Source organism: Pecten maximus, chromosome 8 (genome assembly GCF_902652985.1).
Source record: "Pecten maximus chromosome 8, xPecMax1.1, whole genome shotgun sequence".
NCBI classification, from domain to species: Eukaryota; Metazoa; Mollusca; class Bivalvia; order Pectinida; family Pectinidae; genus Pecten; species Pecten maximus.
In genome coordinates, this window is record NC_047022.1 from 9,556,433 (window position 1) to 9,578,470 (window position 22,038).

The following is a 22,038-nucleotide window of genomic DNA, read 5'->3' on the forward strand; positions in this document are numbered from 1 at the left end:
GGGCTCGTCCTACGTATCACATGTCATACTTGATGTTTCCATGTCCAGTCTATGTAGACAAAAGCGAACAGTTAGACATTAAGGTAGTCGCACTCTAACTCAGACTTCCGGTAAAAAAACGATGTTAGCCGAGTTATAATGATATGCAGGTACGTACTCGGCAAACATCGTAATCTCGACCGGAGTTATCCCCGACGGACAGAGATGTCTGCCGTCGCAGCGCCGTCTGCAATGGCGGCGCCCGTGGAATCGGAGCGGGATTTGAAGGGCATGAAAAAGCATCTGGACAAGAATCATGTGATAAAGAATATTAGCAAGAGCTTGTATTATCTACATCATAAAAAAGGTGTAAAACTTAGCAAAAATGTCATCATTCACTTACAAAAGTGCCTAAGATACTGTTTTGCTAAAAATCAAGGAAAACCGGAGGATCTGTGTGATAACCTTACAGCTCTGATTCCTCATTAGTTTGGTGATCATTCCAAGTGTAAGCCAGTCTTCTGTGGATTTCTTAGAAAACCTAATGAGACATACCGTCATAGAAGTCTGCCGTACAAGTCAGCACTAAAGGACAGTCCCCTACGTCATCGTCTGGAAATACTGTTTGAACCCATTATTGCTCGATCAATTCAATACTCCGATCAAGGATCTTCACAGCAATGTGAGCACGCAGATAAAGAGGTTACACTTAGGGCTCCTAATTCACACCATTATGGTGCTTCAGACTCACTGGACTTTCGTGTGCAAGCCACCTCAGCTTTCATCAATGACGGCAGGAATTACATAGCTCAGGTACATGTTAAAAACAGTTTCAAGTTTGAAAAGTTAAATTATTAACAATGATTTTTATGTCCAAAAGTTCATGTTCTAAATGTTGGATCTTATTTTTCAATTGTTGGTCAATGCCTCTTGTTCAATGTTTTTGCATGCAAATTTTTTTTGTTTCTTTCAGAGTTTGCTGCGCACTCGTGAAAAATATCAAAATATTAGCCCCACTCGTGAAATATATTTGGTATTACTGAAGACACTGTTAGATATCCTCTATATATTTCATATCATAGAGTAAAGAGCCTACCTACTGATTTGAATTTATAGAAAAAATATTATTGGATTTTTTTGATTTTTTTTTTTTTTTTTTTTTTATATGAAAATTGTAAATTAAGCTACGTAATGATCAGTTGTCTTCAGGCATGGATTACCCCCCTTATTTTGACCCTTAGATATAATCTTTCTGGATAGAATTGATGCAAATAGATTGTTATACCAATTGATGCACAAAGATGATGAATAAATCACATTTCAAAAAATGTAGTAGTTAGAGTGTGACTACCTTAACTTCCAAAGGGGCGAACCCAAGGCTAAAGCCAACGTGAGGAATTTTTGAGGGAAAATCATAGGATGTCCAATAAGGAGAGACAGAAAAAAATCATATCTTTAAGTAATTTAGATATAAATCAGGTACAAGGCTTGAGACCTACGTGCGGTGCAGCATACCTTTTGCTTAATTGTAAGAATTTAATCATAAAACACAATATAAATTTAAGGTTTGGTTACACAAACATGCCTATTCTTTCTTGAAATATATTCGTCATATTATTTTGTTGATGTATGTTTATGCGTACTTTTCAGTTTTGTCGTACTATTTTACTTACACAGTGTAGTTTAAAAACGAAAACTGTAAACCTTTATATAGGTATTCACTTCTCCATCAGTAAGGAAAGCGCTAAATCTATACCCTCACTTACCTTCTACTTCACTGCTGTGTGCATCATGTCGAAGACATTACATAATGGCCGCGTGGTTTTGTAATCCTTTGTTTTATTTTTTTTTTTTTTTTTGGCGAAGCCTTAGAAAATATCCTAGTCACCTGCAAATAAAACAATTATAGAAATACTATTTTTTTTAATATGGAAAACAGGTGCACATTTGCTTGATTTATTTCAACAATAGTTTGATGTTTGATAACAAAAGTGCTTTATAACATTAATTCAAAACAATCAAATGGCATACGATATATAAGAAACACAATATTTAAGTTAAATTACTGAAGAAGTTAAAAGGTCACCAAGCACATGGATTGAAGCTTTCTTTAATCTCAAACATTACAATGCATATTTGATTTTTATGCATACCTTTTATTACGAAGATTTTATCTGAAAATATTAGTGCATTGTTCTATGCATTGAAGACACCTTTGGTTTATAACAGCTTAACATACTATCAATGACATTTCATGCCACCCAACATCTGTATGCCATCTATAGGAAGCAATAACAAATATTTCGTGTCAATGTAAAGCTCTGTCCAAGCATGTACGAACGATATATGAAGTCACGCATTGTTAGCCGATATACTAATGTTAAAATTCCGTTTGTCATTGAGTTTTAAGCGAGATGAATAATTGAGTTCTAATAACAAATAGACTGAAGTTCTTAATTCTGGATAGGGTAAGAATTGTGTTTGAAAATGGATACATTGTCAAATATTTTCTCTTAGCTTCTCGGCATTACATAAACGACAGTGTAGTAACTTCGATGTGATTCACATTGAACGATATTACGTCTATGATGACCATTTCCCATGGCAAAAACACATATGAATCGATTATTAAGATTTTCTTATAAATATTCATTTAAAATTCCTGCACATTTAATCATTTTCTTTCAACAATAAGCGAAAACAATAAATACAAGCAAGACATACATAGAAATTTATTTAAATGTCAAGGCCCATTTCTTTATCAGGAAATAAGATTTCCGACAATGATTCAACAGGTAAACATATTCGGAATTATGTATCGGCGCGCAAAATCAAACATTCTGAAACTGAATTATTTCACAAAATAAGATAATCTTTGCTCACACTTCTTACACAAATCTATTTATCATATTGTAATTTTTCTGACTCCTTCATCTATATATGATCAGCAGTACCCCATTTAAGTGGTATTATAAAGGAGGACTCCCTGTAGTATACCATTGAAATAAGCATATTGAAATGTTTAAAGTTGACGGTAGGCATATGAATTGCTAATTTGCATTAGAAGGCTTCATTCCATCATATATTATTGCAAAGGAGATGACAGTTTTGGTTTATCGATTTCACTACCATCAACGGACGTTAATCATAGTTCTGACGAAGAATATTCGTCGTCGTTATCACAGTTAGACCTAACTGTGTCTCCAACTTTTAACTGTGGCTGCATAATGGGGTAACCTCAATGTTAGATTACCAAGAGCATTTCAATTCCCTCTGAACTACATAATCAATTCAAATTATTTCATGCCTCTCAATGTTTATTCTACATCGGTAGCTTTTTCACTATGAAACGAATAGATAAATAAATAAATGAATTTATTAGAAAATGAGGGAGAAAATAAAAAATGCACTGTGGACGCTTCGCCTGTTTCATGCTGTTTTGATATTAGAACACTCGCGATATGTTCAGAATTCAAATTGCTTTTTTTATATATTGATATAGTGAGTCTGCCAATATGAGCTCTTTTTGGCATTTTCACTTTGTGACAAAATCAAATTTTGAATTAGAATTATTTTGGGCCATCTTGTCTGAAAAGTCTTAATCATGGATATGCTTTAACGCTAAATTGTTCGCGTTATTTCAAACACTCTGATGCTTTCAATTTGTGAATTTAGTGATAAGTACTGAAATTAAGCATAGACTTACCTCAGAATTATTTAAGAAATATTGATATTATGAAAATGTGAATCAATATATTTTTGTTTTATTTAATTCCGGCGATTTAAATCGTTGAATTAGATTTGACAGTAATTTCGTGGAATATTAAAGTTGATGAAGAAAATGGGAGCTGCACATGAACTGGAATTGTGTGTTTTTTGGGGTTTTTTTTTTTTTTTTTGTTTTTTGTTTTTTTTTTTCATGACCAAATGCAATAAAACAAAATTATAGAATGATACATGAATAATGTAAGATATTACTACTGAAAAAAGATAGGTTATTTAAGTCACATTCGTTGCATTTTAATTTGCTAATAGAGTTGTATACTTTGTATTCGTAAATTCGAATTGTCTCCCTTACCACGTAATACACGAGGCTTTGCTCCTTTTGTCGTTTCGTTTTCTGTTTGTTACATTGAACAAGAAAAAAAAAACGTTGTCTAGCAATGATTTATGGTTATGAAGTTATATGTTGTTAAATCTTGTACTTGTGGATGGCAATATATACATTGTATGTGCAGGTTACATTTTGGTTTTTATAGTGTACAAAGGGCACTGTAAATCTGAAAATCAAAATTTCGAATTTGTTCTAATGTGTGAAGATGGTTGACACAATTTGTCCGTGATTCGGAAAGCTCATATCAACTTTATTTACACGTTTATATATATCGAGTTACTCACAATCATTAGTATAATAAACGTTGTAAACATAACATTAATTGCAGTAAATTGCTCATATGTATCATTAGCGATGGCGTGGTCAAACAATTTCATATTTAGAGAGTTATATGTACACTGTTGCTTGTAAGGATTTTAAAGCGATTCAATGTTTTTTCCGCCATTCCGGCTTGCCATCTTTCATAAATAACTAAATTTACTTCATTGTAAAATGTATAAGACTAAATTTGGACAAAACCTCGTTTTCCTTACAGAAGAATGGTAAATGATTTGGCATATCTCATTAATGAGCCTCGCACCTCAGGACCAAGTGGACAACCTCAGTTCCATTTTTATATAAGCTTGCTTCACTTTCAACCTGGAATATTTCAGATTTTTTAATCTAAAGCTATATTTTTATTCTTTCAAATATGAACAAGACATGTAATACATTACATATCATACATTTTACTTGTCAAGACGTGTAATACATTATACTTACATACATCTCGATATGATTGTTGTAAGATTATCGACACAAATATTTACTTATACGTATACCTTGTAGGTGTTTTGAGAAAATATTTTATATATATATATGAATTAAGAACCTGTATGTTCAACTAGAAATAAGGTTTAAGTAGACAAAAAGGAGAATACAAATCCGGACAAAATTTCAGAAATCTGACCAAAAAAAATCAAGGAGACGCGAATCGGGGCATCCCTCGCCCAGGCCTTAGTTCGGAAAACCATATAAAATATGGAGAAAAAATTCTGTATACAAGATCATAAATGGAACTAAAACATCTCATTTATTGAGTCAGTAATTATCTTGACCGGTATACACAGTTATAGAAAAATAGAAGAAATGAAATGTTACAGAGTAATAAAAGGCACCACATAAAGGAAATGTATTTCAAATTCTCATTGTGTTAACTTATCTATGTTGTGGCACATTGGATACAACTAGTGTTTATTTCACTTATTATAAATAAACATAAAAGTTCAATTCTTGGAAGGTGTTCAAATGATTTGTACTGCATACATCACTTATTCAAATGAAAAACAAAATATGATATCATATTTTGGCTACTCCTAAGAAAAGTCTCACAATACTGGCGCTAACTATAGACATACTTGTCACTTAACAGTTTCATTGACTGAGCAATGCGTACCTTTAAACGTTAAACAGTCTTTGTGTTGGTAACATGGTAATTTACAAAATTGTGTTGACATATTTACTGAAAACATTTGCATTAGGACGATTATTTGTGATTATTTCAATTAAGAGGTACTGTAGATACACACATAAATTCATATATCTTGGACCCTTTCTTTTTTTATCACATATTACTTATTACATCTTTGATAGTCAGGAATAGATAAAATTATGTTTATCTAAAGCATGTTATGTTTAAACCTCCTTAACCGATACAAAAAGCATGTCCTTGATTAATTCATGATTATCATTTCACATTTTGCAACATCTAAACAGCAACTTTTTAAAATTTAGAAAAATAAACATTCTTCATTGGTGTTGGCTCGAATGGATGTGCGCGAAAGGTCTTATTTTGGCAGAAAACCGGAGTACCAGGGAAAAGCTCGATGGCTCGGGAGGGTAACCCCATTTCGCATCCGAAAAGGGAATCAAACTCTAATCGTCTAGTTGAAAGCCAATTGTGTTACCACTGTACCACCTGACCACCCGAAATTGTCTAAGAGGAAGCAGTTAAGCGGAATTAAATTTGAAAACCAAATAATTCAATTCAATTTCTTGAACTCAGTATTAATTGATCCTAATTAGGTTTTCATATATGCTTACACATATACACATTTCAAATTCGTATTCAATCAACAAATGTTATTGGTCAAATTAAATCATATAATCAATAATAGTAATAAAAACGATAATCTGAATCCTTGTACCTGAAAAGTATTATCAACGATGAGGAGTATCACCCAAGTAAAAATGTTGCACGTGAAACCACGAAAGAATGGTTACAGCTATTACCTATCAAGAGGCATTTTGTCGACAAATCAGCTCTGAGGAACCAGTTTGTATATCAAAATATAAGCTCTTATAAAATATAAGTGCAATGTTTAGGACAATGTGTATGGAATAGTTAGTTCAGTATTCTGTTGGTGTTGTTGATGAACATCTTGGATGTAAACTGCAAAATAAGAATTACTGTGAATGTTCTTAACGCCGAAGGGAAACAAAAAATCTTCTGCTTTTTTGGGACAAAGTGCATATTTAAAAATGAATAGGTAGCAGTGTACAGTAAAAAATGCCCAATTCTGAAAAATATGGTACATGTTTTAGATATGTGAACATTGCCAGTTAACCCTACATATTACCTCTAATAAAGTATATATATTTGTAATCTTTAAAACATTTGCAATTTTATACAACTCTGAAGGATGGGTAAACTGATTTTTTTCAATGCAGTTTTATCAACTTTTAGATAATTATATAATAAATACCTGAAAATTGATTAAAAAAATTAAGATTTTTTTTAAATGTAAGAAGCTGGAGGCACTGGGAGTCGATCTTGTACTGGTGAAGAGTATGCTTATATGATATAAATAAACATTGGTAACCAGATTTAATCTGGGAATCAAACATAGCCATTCTGCTCCCTCAGGTGGGGTGTCTGAGTTATCTGTCAGAATGGTGGTGGTGGGGGGGGGGCAAAAAAGCTGCTATAATGACGCTTGACTGACCTGACAGACGTCATTATCCTTTAATCTCATAAGCAGTGATACTCTACCATATTCATGTATATAATACCCACTAAAATTAATTCTCATTGCATTCTGAGAAAGTTCGCCGAAAGTACAGTAAACTTTGGAAATCTCTAAGATTTCCAATGGGGAATGTCCCACACAGCAAGTAGTCCCCTCCCCCTCCCCCGCTCCACTTCACATGTTTTAAGAAATATGAAGTCTGTATGTACTACTTCTTACTGAATATACCAATTATAGTGTACATTTATTTTTTTCATTTTAATGCATAACATAATACATTTGTTTATTATTTATTATTTGCTTAACAAAAAAATCGCCCATGGCCAGGCTGTCCTACTGTAGTGTGCTACCATATGCCCTTAATCAAATTTCTACGCTAGGTTTTTCTAAAAATGTGTAATTACACAAACATATATGTAAATCAATGACAGATCTAAATCATCGACAGGACGAGATAAAATGCAAATGAGACAACAACATAAGGCACCCCTTCCAAATACTACAGCTACACCGCATATGTTTGATGAGCGTTTGAGTGATTTGAATGACCACGTATTGGAGCAGAGACTCTACATTTGTGTGAAAATGGTTGAGGGTGAGTGTGTTTTGTTGTTTTCTTGCAAATAAATTGCTGATTTTCATATACACATATTGTTTTCATGTCTCATCTACTGGATATTAACTTCCAAAGGGCGAACCCAAAGGTAAAGCCAACACGAGAAATTTTGAGGGGAAATTTTTGGATGTCCAATAAGGAGAGACAGAAAAAAAGTCAGATTTTTTAAGTAATTTAAATTGGTATCAGGTACAAGACTTAAGACCTACCTGCGGTACAGCATACTTTATGCTTAAATGTAGGAATTTAACCATAAAACGCAATATTAATTTAAAGCTTGACTGCAAAAACATCTATTCTTTCGATGAAATATATTTTTTATATCATTTTTTTCGTGTATGTATATGCGTACTTTTCAGTTCTGTCATATTATTTTACTTACACAGTGTACTTTAAAAACGAAAATAGTTTTAAAACGAAAATAGTTTAAAAACGAATATAGTTTAAAAACGAAAACGGTATACCTATATATAAGTATTCACTTTCCATCAGTAAGGAAAGTGCTAATTCTATACCCTCACTTACCTTCTACTTCACTGCTGTGTGCATCATGTTGAAGACATTACATGATGGCCGCGTGGTTTTGTAATCCTTTGTTATACGTTTGTTGGCGAAGCCTTTGAAAATATCCAAGCCACCTGCAAATAAAACAATAATATGAATACTATTTTGTCATTTAGTATGGAAAACAGATGCACTTTTACTTGATTTATTTGGGGAATTGTTCGATGTTTAATAACAAAGGTGCTTTATAACTTTTTTGAAATGGCAAACAATTAAAAGAAACACACTATTAGGTAAAATTACTGAAGAAGGTAAAATGTGACAAAGCACATGGATTTAAGCAAATACTTTACAATATTTAATCTAAAACATTATAATGCCTCTTTTTTTATGCATGATTTTATGAAGAATATTTATCTGAAAATATGAGTGCATTGCTCTATGTATTGAAAACACCTGAGGTTCATAACAGCTTAATTAGCATACTAAAATGTTTTCTATTAAATGTTCTGTAAGTCTAACACACTGGAACAAGGTGTTAAAATGATACTATCAATGATATTTCATGCCGCCCAACATCTATATGAAACAATAACAAATATTTCCTGTCAATGTAATGCTGTGTACAAGCATGTATGAACGATGTATGAACAATTGGTTACCTCGATATATCAAAAAGGTTCGAATTTCGTTCGTCACGGAAGTAGCGAGTTTTAACCAAATAAATAATTACCAATAGACTAAAATCCTGAATTTTAAATAGAGTAAGAATTGTGGTTGGAATTTGATACATTGTTAAATATTTTTCATAGCTTACCGACACTACATAACCGACAGTGTAGTAACTCGATGTGATTCACAATGGACGGTATTACGTCTATGATGACCATTTCACAGGATAAAAAACACATATGAAATGCTTACTACGATTATTTTATAAATATCCAATTAAAATTCCTGCAAATTCTCTCATTTTTTTTCAACAATAAACGAAAACAATGAATACAAGGAAGACATACAGAGAAATGTATTTAAATGTCAAGGCCCATTTCTTTATCAGGAAATGAGATTTCCGACATTATTTCAATAGGTAAACATATTCGGAATTATGTGTCGGCGAGTGATATCAAACATTCTGAAACTGAATTATTTCACAAAATAAGGTAATATTTGTTTACACTTCTTAAAAAAATGATTTTATCTTATTGTATTTTTTTTCTGATTTCCTTCATCTATAGGGACCACAGAATCAAATCAAAAATAGATTGTGGGTTTTCCCCATTCGGGCAGAAGATTTAATAGGAAGGGGAATGCATCGGGGGGAGTCAGGGGGAGTTAATTAAGTTTGTATTTTCATGTAAATTTAGAGGAATTTTTGGTGCTGAATTCAATAAAAGATGATGGCCCCCATCTAAAAAAAAGTTCAAATTGGTAGAATTTTTAATCATTCTATTCTGTTTCCGAGATGATATTCTTCTTGGCTATAATGGAAATCATTTGGTTCCGTGGTTCCTATATATGATCAGCAGTACCCCATTTAAGAGGTGTTATAAAGGAGGACTCCCTGTAGTATAACATTGAAATAAGCATGTTGAAATGTTCAAACTTAACGGTAGGCATATTAAAAGCTACCTTCAATGGGCGCTAATCGTAGTTCTGACGAAGACTATCCGTCGTGATTATCGCAGCTAGGCCTAACTGTGTCCGCAACATTTAACTGGGGCTGTATAATGGGGCAACCTTAATGTTAAAATACCAAGAACAAGAGCAATTCCCTCTAAACTGCATACTCAATTCAAATTATTTCATGCCTCTCAATGTTTATTCTACATCGGTAGTTTTTTTCACTAAGAAACGAATAGATAAATAAATAAATGAATTTATTTGAAAATAAAACAGAAAATAAAAAAGGCACTGTGGACGCTTCGCCTGTTTCATACTGTTTTTATATTAGGAAAAGCACACGCGATATGTTCAGAATTCAAATTGCTTTTTTTATAGATTGATATAGTGAGTCTGCCAATATGAGCCCTTTTTGGCATTTTCACTTTGTGAGAAAATCAAATTTTGAATTAGAATTATTTTGGGCCATCTTGTCTGAAAAGTCTTAATCATGGACATGCTTTAACGCTAAATTGTTCGTGTTATTTTAAACACTCTGATCCTTTCAATTTGTGAATTTAGTGATAAGTACTGAAATTAAGCATAGACTTACCTCAGACTTATTTAAGAAATATTGATATTATGAAAATGTGAATCAATATATTTTTGTTTTATTTTATTCCGGCGATTAAAATCGTTGAATCGGATTTTACAGTAATTTCGTGGAATATTAAGTCGATGAAGAAAATATGAGTTGCACGTGAACTGGATTTTTTTTTCTTTTATTTTTTTTTCTTTTTTTTTTTTTTTTTTTTTTTCTTGATGACCAAATGCAATAAAAACTAAATTATAGAATAATACATGAATAATGTAAGATATTATTACTAAAAAAAAAAGGTAATCTAAGTCACATCCGTTGCATTTTGATTTGCTAATAGAGTTGCAGACTTTGTATTCGTAAATTCGAATTGTCTCCCTTACCACGTAATAGACGAGGCTTTGCTCCTTTTGTCGTTTCGTTTTCTGTTTGTCACGTTGAACAAGAAAAAAAAACATTGTCCAGCAATGATTTATCACCAATGGTTTATAAAGTTATATGTTGTTAAATCTTGTACTTATGGAAGGCAATATATACATTGTAGGTGCAGGCTACATTTTGTTTTTTATAGTGTACAAAGGTCACTGTCAATCTGAAAATTAAATTTTCGAATTTGTTCTAGTGTGTGAAGATGGTTGCCACAATTTGTCCGTGATTCGGAAAGCTCATATCAACTTTATTTACACGTTTATATATATCGAGTTACTCACAATCATTAGTATAATAAACGATTATCTATAAACAATCTTATGTTGTAAACATAACATTAATTGCAGTAAATTGCTCATATGTGTCATTAGCGATGGCGTGGTCAAACAATTTCATATTTAGAGAGTTATATGTACACTATTGCTTGTAAGGATTTTTAAGCAATTCAATGTTCTTTTCCGCCATTCCGGCTTGCCACCTTTCATAAATAACTAAATTTACTTCATTGTAAATTGTAGAAGACTACATTTGGACAAAACTCCGTTTTCCTTACAGAAGAATGGCAAATAATTTGGCAACCTGGAATATTTCAGATTTTTTAAGCTAAAGCTACATTTTTTATTCTTTCAAATATGAACAAGACATGCAATACATTATACAGCATACATGTTTACTTGCCAAGATGTGTAATATATTATACTTACATACAACTTGATATGATTGTTGTAAGATTATCGACACAAATATTTACTAATACTTAAGCCTTGTAGTGTTTTAAGAAAACAATTTAGATATATATGAATTATGAATCTATATGTTCAACTAGAAATAAGGTTTAATTAGACAAAAACGAGAATACAAATTCTGACAAAATTTCAGAAATATGACCAAAAAAATCAAGGAGACGCGAATCGGGGCATCCCTCGCCCAGGTCGTAGATCGGAAAAACCAAATATAATTTGGGAGGGAAATGATGTATATAAGTTCATTAATGAGACTATAGCATCTCATTTAATGAGTCAGTAATCATCTTGACCGGTATACACAGTTATAGAAAAATAGAAGAAAAGAAATTTTACTGAGAATAAAAGGCACCACATAAAGGAAATGTATTTCAAATTCTCATTGTGTTAACTTATCTATGTTGTGGCACATTGGATACAACTAGTGTTTATTTCACTTATTATAAATAAACATAACAGTTCAATTGTTTTAATCAATTCTTGAAAGGTGTTCAAATGAATTGCACTGCATAAATCACTTATTCAAATGAAAAACAAATATGATATCATATTTTGGCTTCTCCTAAGAAAAGTCTCACAATACTGGCGCTAACTATAGACATACTTGTCACTTAACAGTTTCATTGACTGAGCATTGCGTACCTTTAAACGTTAAACAGTCTTTGTGTTGGTAACATGGTAATTTACAAAATTGTGTTGACATATTTACTTAAAACATTTGCATTAGGACGTTTATTTGAGATTATTTCAATTAAGAGGTACTGTAGATACAAACATAAATTCATATATTTTGGATCCTTGCTTTGTTATCAAATATTACGTATGACATATTTGATAGTCAGGAATAGATAAAATTATATTTATCTCAAGCATGTGTTGTTTAAACCTCCTTAACCGATACAAAGAGCATGTCCTTGATTAATTCATGATTATCATTTCATATTTTGCAACATAGAAGCATCAACTTTTTAAAATTTAAAAAAAAAAAAAAGCATTCTTCATTGGTGTCTACTATAGACATACCTGTCACTTAACATACATGGTGACTGGGCATTATGCACATTTAAATAACCATGATGTTGGAAACATGATATGGCTGATACTTCGACAATAGCAGTAGCGAAACAATATATTTTCTTAATTCGAATCCTTCGTGTTTATCTTCACTTTCATTTTAAATCTTTCTTAAGATAAGGTTGATTAAAGTGTTATTACGATATGAATAAGTTATAATTTATATATATAGTTGTTTATTGAAAGCATAAGCAATACGTATTTACAAACATTTAAACTCTTTAACAACTTATCAAAGATAGACACATACTATTAGTGTTTTCATCAAAGACATTGATACAAAAAATAGACAAATGAAATTAAATTCCAAACCCCTGGCTGGTTTTATTCATTCCCTATAAATCACGTATAATGCTGCTGCAAAAAAAGGGGGAATTCAACGTTTCACTTTGAGTACAGTTCGAAACAATCTGCTTTTGGGGGTACAAATATTGATTATCATATGGTTTTACCGATACGAGGTAACATATATGCTTCATCGTGAGTACATGATAGGAGCTGACCAGAAACCATTTGGCTTGATACCATTACGTTGATGTAGTAATGTAGACGATCTGGCTGTATTCCATAGATCGATGGAGCAAACCTGCTACAGAATTTTTTTCCATTGGATCAACACTGCAAATTCCCTACATCGTCTATGTTAGGGGCTGATCAGTAACTACTTTGCTGTGTTTCATTGGATAGATGTCGTAATTGTACTCCGTCGTGAGGTCATGTTTGTCTACCATTTTAGAAACATAGAAAGTTACTGTTACAGAACAGCTCATTTACGATATCTCTGCATTAATTACTAAATAACTTCATATGAATTCTTATGTACAGCTACAATTAAAGATTAGAGGTCGGTGAACGACATACAGATAGAGTTGGACAACCTCGATGTAAGTTTGTGTACGAATTTGCTAAAACATTTACGGTGACCGAGTTAATAACATTACGTACGGAATTACATAATTAACAGCTAGAAAACCTTCAGAGACATTATTGATGGAACGACTGTACACATAGTTATAATATACACGTTATGAACTGAACACTGCACAAAGGTGCTTATCTATTGAAGTCATCTAATCATCCAGACATTGAGAATCTTTTTTTTACCTTGACAACTAATCTAACTCACAAAATATCTGAAACAAAAACATGTGTAAGTTTCTAATATATGACTGAACTAGCCTGTATCAGGTTTACATCACATGACCTTTCAGATATAGCCATAAGACTCTCGTTAACATAATGACGGTCAAATTATCGGCTGCCGATATAGGAGTTTTCTGAGTTCATGTTTTAATTGCTCCTCATACGTGAATTATAAGCACTACTTGCTTGTTGGCCCGGATGGATGTGTGCGAGGGGTCTTATTATGGCAGGAGTACCCGGGAAAAACTCATGAAGGTGACCCAATACATTCTCGCACCCGGAAAGGTAATCGAACTCTGGCAGTCTAGTTGAAAGCCAATGTGTTATCACTGTGCCACCCGACCACTCAAAATTGTTTATTAGGTATCCGTTAAGTGGAATTAAATTTGAAATCCAAATAATTCCATTCAATTTCCTGAAATTATTAATAGATCCTAATTAAGTTTCCATATATACTTAAACATTTCAAATAAATATACAATCAATAAATGTAATTGATCAAGTGAAATCATATAATTAATAATCACAATGAAAACGATAATCTGAATCACTGAACCTGAAATGTATTATCAACGATGAGGAGTAGCACCCAAGTAAAAAATGTTGCACGCGAAACCACGAAACAATGGTTACAGCTATTACCTATCAAGAGACATTTTGTCCTCAAACTGCCCTGCAGGTAGGCCTAAGAATTGTACCTGCTGCCCCCATTGCATGATCGTAAGAGGCGAGTAAACTTGGGATCTTATCTTTTCTCTTTTTTCTTAACAACTTTCTTCTTACTAATGTCTCCCTTGACAATGCCTCACTTTTGGCCTTTAGTTGAGCGTTCGCTGTGAGGAAGGCTTTGGGTTCTGTCCGAGACATACCAGAGTCTTTAAAAATGGTAGTTGCTGCTCCTGCTTAGCGCTCAGCAAATTAGGAATGGGATGACTGGTTTGCCCGTTGTCAGTATAATGTGACCGGGTGGGGTGTGCTGTTGGGTGTCTTCGGCAGTATGCTTCAGTGAGGTAGCACTCTAAATCGGCAAAAGATCCGGCCTATCACAAGGAGACTTAACACAAACATACCGCAGCCTCCCAAAACACACGTACGCACTCATCACACGCATACATTTAGCACGCACGGGAGGCTGTCCTTAAATGACCTTGGCTGTTAATAGGACGTTAAACAAAATAAACCAAACCAAACCAAATTGTCTTCAAATCCGCTAGCTGAGAAACCAGTTTGTATATCAAAATATAAGCTCTTTGTTGTGCAATGTTTTGGACAATGTGTATGGAATATTTAGTACAGTATTTTGTTGGTACCGTCATTAATCATCTTGTTTTGGACAATTGATGTAAACTGCAAAACAAGCATTACTGTGAAGGTGCTCAACGCCCAAGCAAAGAACATTCTGATTAATTCGGACAAAGTGCATATCTAAACATGAGTATACCCTTAATCAAATTTCTACGCTAGGTTTCTAAAAATATGTTATTACACAAACATAGATGTAAATCCCTGACCGAACTATATCATCGACAGGACGATATAACATGCAGTTGAGACTACCACATAAGGCACTGTTCCCAATACTGCGGTATGAAAGCTGATGTACAAAACAGGCTACAAATCTAAAATGTGAAATACCAGTATCTCTGACCTTGGTTTATTTATCCTTTCTGTGTTTTGAATGTTTTGTTTTGTTCTTTCGTATTTTTTTCATTCTTATTAAAGATCCATTTAAATAATGATTTTTAAATACATGTATATCGTTGTCAATGAAAATAAAATAATGAGGTCTCTTTGAAAGAAAGTGTACTGTGGATGTGAATGTTTGTCTCTATTCATGTATTTTTGTATGTCATGTTCTGTAATCAAGTTGTGAAAATGAAAAATTAGGCCAAACGGAAACGTGCTTGAGAGAAAAGAGTAACAGAGCCTGTCACAAAAAAGGGAAAACAAATATGTCGAAGACACCATCTCAAGCTATATTCGGTAGGAATAATATATTATGGGAATGGAATTCCATGAAAAATGAATAGCATTATCCTTAATCCTACGTATACTTAATACAGGTGTATGAAATTCGCCGTGATTGACCTCGATTCTAGATTGCCCACTAAAATCAATGAAAGAAGGAATGGAACTCTGAAAACAAAATTTATTGATGTATGGAATTTGATATTTTCCAGATAATTTATAACATTGGCGATGATCACCTTTAATGAAATATGCTTGTTTTCTGTGTCTGACAACACAGAAACATTGAATCATTTTTTTTGTAACTTTTTTGTTTTCAAGATACATTCAATATGTATACATGTATCATTATAATAATATCGTTCTCATCCTATCAACATCAATTGTCACCATCATCATCATCATCATCATCATCATCATCATCATCATCATGTCTACTTCTTACCTTAATCTATCATCATCATCATCATCATCATGTCGAATTCTCACCTTCAGCCATCATCATCATCATCATCATCACCATCATCATCATCATCATCATGTCTGTTAATGATATATGCGTTCCGCATTGTCGGATTTGTAAATTAATACAACCGATTCTGTAATTTGTATTACCCGCTTCCCATGATGCTTTGTGTATTAAATATGGCTGCCTGACAGACAAGCCTCGTGTTATGAATGCACACACATGTACAGAACCCACGAATCAACATGGTGGCAGCGTCGTGGACGATGATTTGTTAAAATCTAGGTGGTATTCCGCTACTGATTGACTCTGATTTACTGTATTTTGTCGCCCTGTTAGGTGATAACGTTCGTCATGGACTCTCCGAGTCGCGCCCCTGCTCCGGCTATGGCCCCAACCCAAGTCAATAACGCATACAGTACCTCGTTACGTCTGCCCCCACAGCTCGATATAACTTCAGGAAATGTATCAGAGAATTTCAAACGCTGGAAGCGTGAAGTTGAGATATATTTAGCTGCATCGGGTGCAGGTGAACGTAACCAGCGAATTCAAACAGCAATCATATTGAATTGCGCGGGATCACATGTTTTAGAGATCTATGACCAGATCACGTGGGAAGAGGAAGGGGACAAGGACGACCCCAATAAAGTATTGCAAGCTCTTGAGAAATATTGCAATCCCCGCGACAACGAGGTATTAGAATCACATAGGTTTTGGAACCTACCCTATCAAGAACCTTTTGATAAATTCCTGACTGAAATGAAAACCAGAGTGTCTGCATGTAACTTCCAGGAAAAAGAGAGAATGATGCGCGATAAAATAGTGTTCACAGTAACAGGAAAGTTACAGGAACTCTTGTTGAGGGAAGATAAACTCACCCTTGAGAAAGCTGTCAAGGTTTGTAGGGCATTTGAACAATCAAATAAGCAAGTAAGAGAACTTCGTGACACTAACCCCACATCGAGAGTGAACAAAGTCGCTAGTAACTATAACCAGAAACCAAACTCGAAGGGGAGGAAACCGTTCGTGAAACCTCAAAGTCAACAGAAACCCTCGAGACCGTCGCGTACCAATACCAGTTCTAGTAAAGGACCTGAATGTACTTTTTGTGGTTATCAGCATGCTCGACAAAAGGAGAAATGCCCAGCATGGGGTGCTACCTGTGATTTTTGTAAAGGACGAAACCATTTCAAAGCAAAATGTAAGAAGGTACACGCAGTGTCACTCGCAAATGAGGACACAAGTCTTGATGATGAAGATGGAGCATGGCTCATGGCAGTTGATTCCGGCAAACAACGAATACATGCGTCTTTGACTGTAAATGACAATTCTGTGAAATTTCAGCTTGACAGTGCTGCTGATGTTAATACTATTTGTCAAAAACATGTGAGGAAGCCCCAAGTAACGCCGACAAAAGTGAAGTTAAATATGTGGAACAAGACTAACTTGGAACCTCTTGGGCAGTGTACCCTCAAGGTCACAAACCCCCGTACTAGCGTTGAATCCAGTGTGACTTTCATTGTTGTACCTAACGGACTCACCAACCTATTAGGTCTGAAGACTATTCAGGAACTTGGTTTTGTAACCATTAATGATGACCGTTTCATTTCACAAGTCATGAAAACCCCACATAAACTTGGTGATTTAGGTGAAGCAACCCTACGTACTGATGGGAGCATTCCAGCCAAAGTCTTACCGTGCAGGAAGGTGCCCCTAGCTATTCAGGCTTCGGTAAAAGAGGAGCTTGATCGACTGCAGGATACTGGAGTACTCGTTCCTGTGACCGAACCAACACAGTGGGTCAGCCAGATGGCTGTTGTACACAAAACTAATGGAAAGTTGAGACTGTGTATAGATCCCCAACCACTCAATACCGCGTTAATGCGTGAACATTATCGACTACCTGTACTAGATGACATATTGCCAAAATTGAAGGATGCCAAAATATTCAGCAAACTTGACATCAAAGAAGCTTATTGGCATGTGCGGTTGGACAAACAGTCAAGCTTGCTCACAACAATGATTACGCCATTTGGTCGATACCGGTGGACCAGACTGCCATTTGGTCTGAAGGTCTCCAGTGAGATATTTCAGAGAAAATTAGATGAAGCCCTGAGTGACATTGATGGTGTTTTCAGTGTAGTGGATGACATCATTGTACCAGGTTGTGGTCCTGACATCGTCTCCGCCCAACGTGATAATCAGCAGAAGCTAGAAAACGTCCTGAAGCGATGTGAAGAAAAACATATCACACTGAATGAAGAGAAGCAAGAAACTGGTCTCAACGAAATTGTATTTCATGGTCACCGTATCTCGAAGGATGGTGTCAAGGTCGATGATGCAAAGGTCAAGGCCATTCATGACATGCCCTCACCCACTGACGTCTCAGGTGTAAAACGTTTGTGTGGCATGGCACAATACATGTCCCGTTTCTTACCGGATTTGGCAGAAACTTTGGAACCAATCCGAGCTCTTACCCGAAAAGGAACGCCTTGGAACTGGTCTGTTGATTGTGAGAAGGCGTTCAGATTACTTAAGCAAAAGCTGACCACTACACCATGTCTTGCATATTTTGACCCTGATAAGGAGGTTGTCTTACAAGTCGACAGCAGCAAGGATGGTATCGGAGCCGTACTTCTACAGGAAGGGAGACCCGTAGAATACGCGTCCAGAGCTCTTACGGTGTCAGAGAGAAAATGGGCTCAAATAGAAAAAGAAGCTTTGTCAGTGCTCTATGGTCTTGAGCGTTTTGACCAATATACATATGGGAGAAACGTCACGGTGCAGAACGATCACAAACCTTTGGCCGCCATTCTGAAAAAACCTCTGAGTATGGCGCCAAAGCGTCTACAGGACATCATGATGAGATTCCATAGATATGATGTGGAGTTTGAGTTTGTGAAAGGAGTCAACCTGTTGATCGCCGACACTTTGAGTAGAGCTTACCTCGACTCGACGGATGGAAACCGTGATGAACGTGTTCGCATTCTGACCGTGAATGTGTTTGGTGACATCCCAGATGCTAGGATTTCTGAAGTTAGAGAAGCCACAGCAAATGATTCAATCCTGCAAGCATTAATGACTCTTGTCATTGAAGGTTGGCCTACAAGAAGACAGGATTTGCCCCCTGGTGCCGCCGCATATTTTGATTTGCGTGAAAGCCTGTCAGTTGTTGATGGAATTATAATGAGGGGAGAATCTATAGTAATTCCTCAAAGTCTCCGAGCAGACATGAAATCGCGTTTACACAGTGCACATCTTGGCTACCATAGTATGCTCAGGAGAGCCCGGTCAACGATATTCTGGCCCGGTATGTCAGCCGACATCAAGCAACTTGCTGATGCCTGTGAAATTTGTCAGGAGATGAAACCGCGAAATGCGCCAGAACCGCTTACACAGCACACTGAAGGAGCAAAACCCTGGGACAAGATCGGACTCGATTTGTGTCAAGTACAAGGGAAAGACTACCTTATAGCCGTAGATTACTACTCGCATTTCATTGAGTGTGACTTGCTTACTACGACAACAAGTGCACGTGTCATATCATTCGTAAAGAAACATTGTGCTCGCTATGGCGTCCCAAAGATGATTGTGTCAGATGGAGGACCTCAGTTCTCAAGCAGTGAATTTAAACATTTTGTCAGTCATTGGGGAATTAATCATGTGATGTCGTCTCCAATGCATCAACAAGCCAATGGTAAAGCCGAGTCCGCCGTCAAGGTCATGAAGAACCTGTTATTGAAAACTCTTGTTGAAGGGAAGGACCCATATGAAGCAATATTGGAACAACGTAACACACCCAGACAAGATACTGGTGTCAGTCCAGCGCAGGTAATGTTTGGAAGGACAACTCGAACATTCATTCCCAGTCTATGTCAGGATACCTCAACCTCAGTGCCAAATGCTGAAATTAACAGGAAACGCGAAGCGCGTCGACAATCTGTGAAAAGGACATTTGACAGGAAGTCGCATCCATTACGCGCACTCAAAAATGGACAAACCGTTTACTTCCAGCATCTAGAGGGAGAGCGATGGAAACTCGGGACAGTGAAAGAAAGGACTGCCTCGAAATCTTACACTGTTTGTGGTCCAGATGGTGGTGTATATCGTAGGAACCGCGTCCACATGAGGCCGACATCCATACTACCGCGTCCTCGCGAAGTGTCTCCAAATCGCGTACCAGATACTGTCTCTCAAAACGTGTCGCAGAAAGACTCCGTGGAGCCTACTAAATTCATGTCGTCTCATGATCAAATCTCTAGTAAAAGTGAAGCCAAGAAACCTACCACAAGTGGCACAGCTATGACAGTGATGGAACCGTTACCAACAGGAAGTACCCGACCTAAGCGTGATTCCAAACCGCCAGTGTACTTAAAGGACTATGTTACTTAATTTCGCGTTATTAGATACTGTGTTTCAGTTACAGACTGTGACTGTGTTCAATTCTTTAAGAGACTGTTCAAATATTTTAGTTGTGATCATAGTAGGACTGTCAAGTTAAACAGTTCATGGTGAATCATTCAGTTATTGGTTAAAGTTCATGTTAGAGACTGTTGCAATTTATTTTGTTTGTTTCAAAGTAATATGTGATTTTGAGCAATTGTGTTCAGACTCCTACAAAAGTAATGCTCATAAGATCTGTATGAAAATCTCAGTTCAATTTTATAGAGAGTTAAAAATGTTTGGTAGTCAGGTCTAGGAAAAGTACTATTTTGAAATACTTTCAAAATTATTGGAGAAGAAGGGATGTTAATGATATATGCGTTCCGCATTGTCGGATTTGTAAATTAATACAACCGATTCTGTAATTTGTATTACCCGCTTCCCATGATGCTTTGTGTATTAAATATGGCTGCCTGACAGACAAGCCTCGTGTTATGAATGCACACACATGTACAGAACCCACGAATCAACAATGTCGAATTCTCACCTTCAGCCATCATCATCATCATCATCATCATCATCATGTCCACTTCTTACCTTCATCTATCATCATCATGTCCAATTCTCACCTTCATCCATCATCATCATCATCATCATAAATCAACTATCATTCATCATCATCACCATCATCATCATCATCATCATCAATAAATTATCTTCATAAATCAATCACCATTCATCATCATCATTGTCTTCATCCTCATCATCAATAAATCATCAACATCATCTTTATAAATATAAGTCACTCATTATCATCATCATTTTCATTAATTAACTATCAGTCATTGATAGAGAGAGAGAGAGAGAGAGAGAGAGAGAGAGAGAGAGAGAGAGAGAGAGAACTCGAGATTGCTACATTGTGGGGTGTGGGGTTGTCTCACTCGTAAAAAAACCAACATTGTGGGGATAGCTGGGTTTTGTGGGGAGATAATTATCTCCCCACAATGAAAAGGTCATTTGTTCGCAATATTTTTGCTAAATCAATCTACAGTTAAAAGCCCTAGAATCCTCCTCACTAATACGGACAGTGAGAAATTGTAACTCTCACTGCACCGTGAAACGTACGTCTGAGGATGCTGGGTAATTTTTGTTCGGAAGTGATCGGTATTTAACCTTAAGCTCATGTTAAAATTCTCTCCATCCTCACAACGTATGTTATGATGCTTATTAATATCATCAGATTCAATTAAACGCTCTATAGGTCACTCAAGCGTCTTGGTGAATAAGACAAAGATGAGATATATCCCACGTAATAAAGGATTCTTCCGCTTTAAAGCTTTAGGATATATCCATTTTCACGTCTGAGGTAACTACAATAAGATATAGCATGATGAAACTTCAGAATATGCAA

At 35.3% G+C, this 22,038-nt stretch overlaps 1 protein-coding gene across 1 annotated transcript; it reads left to right on the forward strand.

The window, feature by feature from the left end:
* The first annotated feature begins 204 nt into the window (after positions 1 to 204).
* On the forward strand, positions 205 to 20,636 carry LOC117332105 (uncharacterized protein K02A2.6-like). Its single transcript, XM_033890989.1, has 3 exons — positions 205 to 297; positions 469 to 792; positions 16,584 to 20,636. Exons 1-3 carry the CDS (start codon positions 205 to 207, stop codon positions 20,634 to 20,636), a joined length of 4,470 nt encoding a protein of 1,489 aa, XP_033746880.1.
* Positions 20,637 to 22,038: the final 1,402 nt, after the last annotated feature.

What these genes read in the sequence shown, in the direction of transcription:
- LOC117332105 (XM_033890989.1), top strand. Translation starts at nt 205, where the DNA reads ATGTCTGCCGTCGCAGCGCCGTCTGCAATGGCGGCGCCCGTGGAATCG. An exon ending in AGCATCTGGACAAGAATCAT is followed by an intron (nt 298 to 468) that starts GTGATAAAGAAT and finishes ATTCCTCATTAG; the next exon opens with TTTGGTGATCATTCCAAGTG. An exon ending in GCAGGAATTACATAGCTCAG is followed by an intron (nt 793 to 16,583) that starts GTACATGTTAAA and finishes TCGCCCTGTTAG; the next exon opens with GTGATAACGTTCGTCATGGA.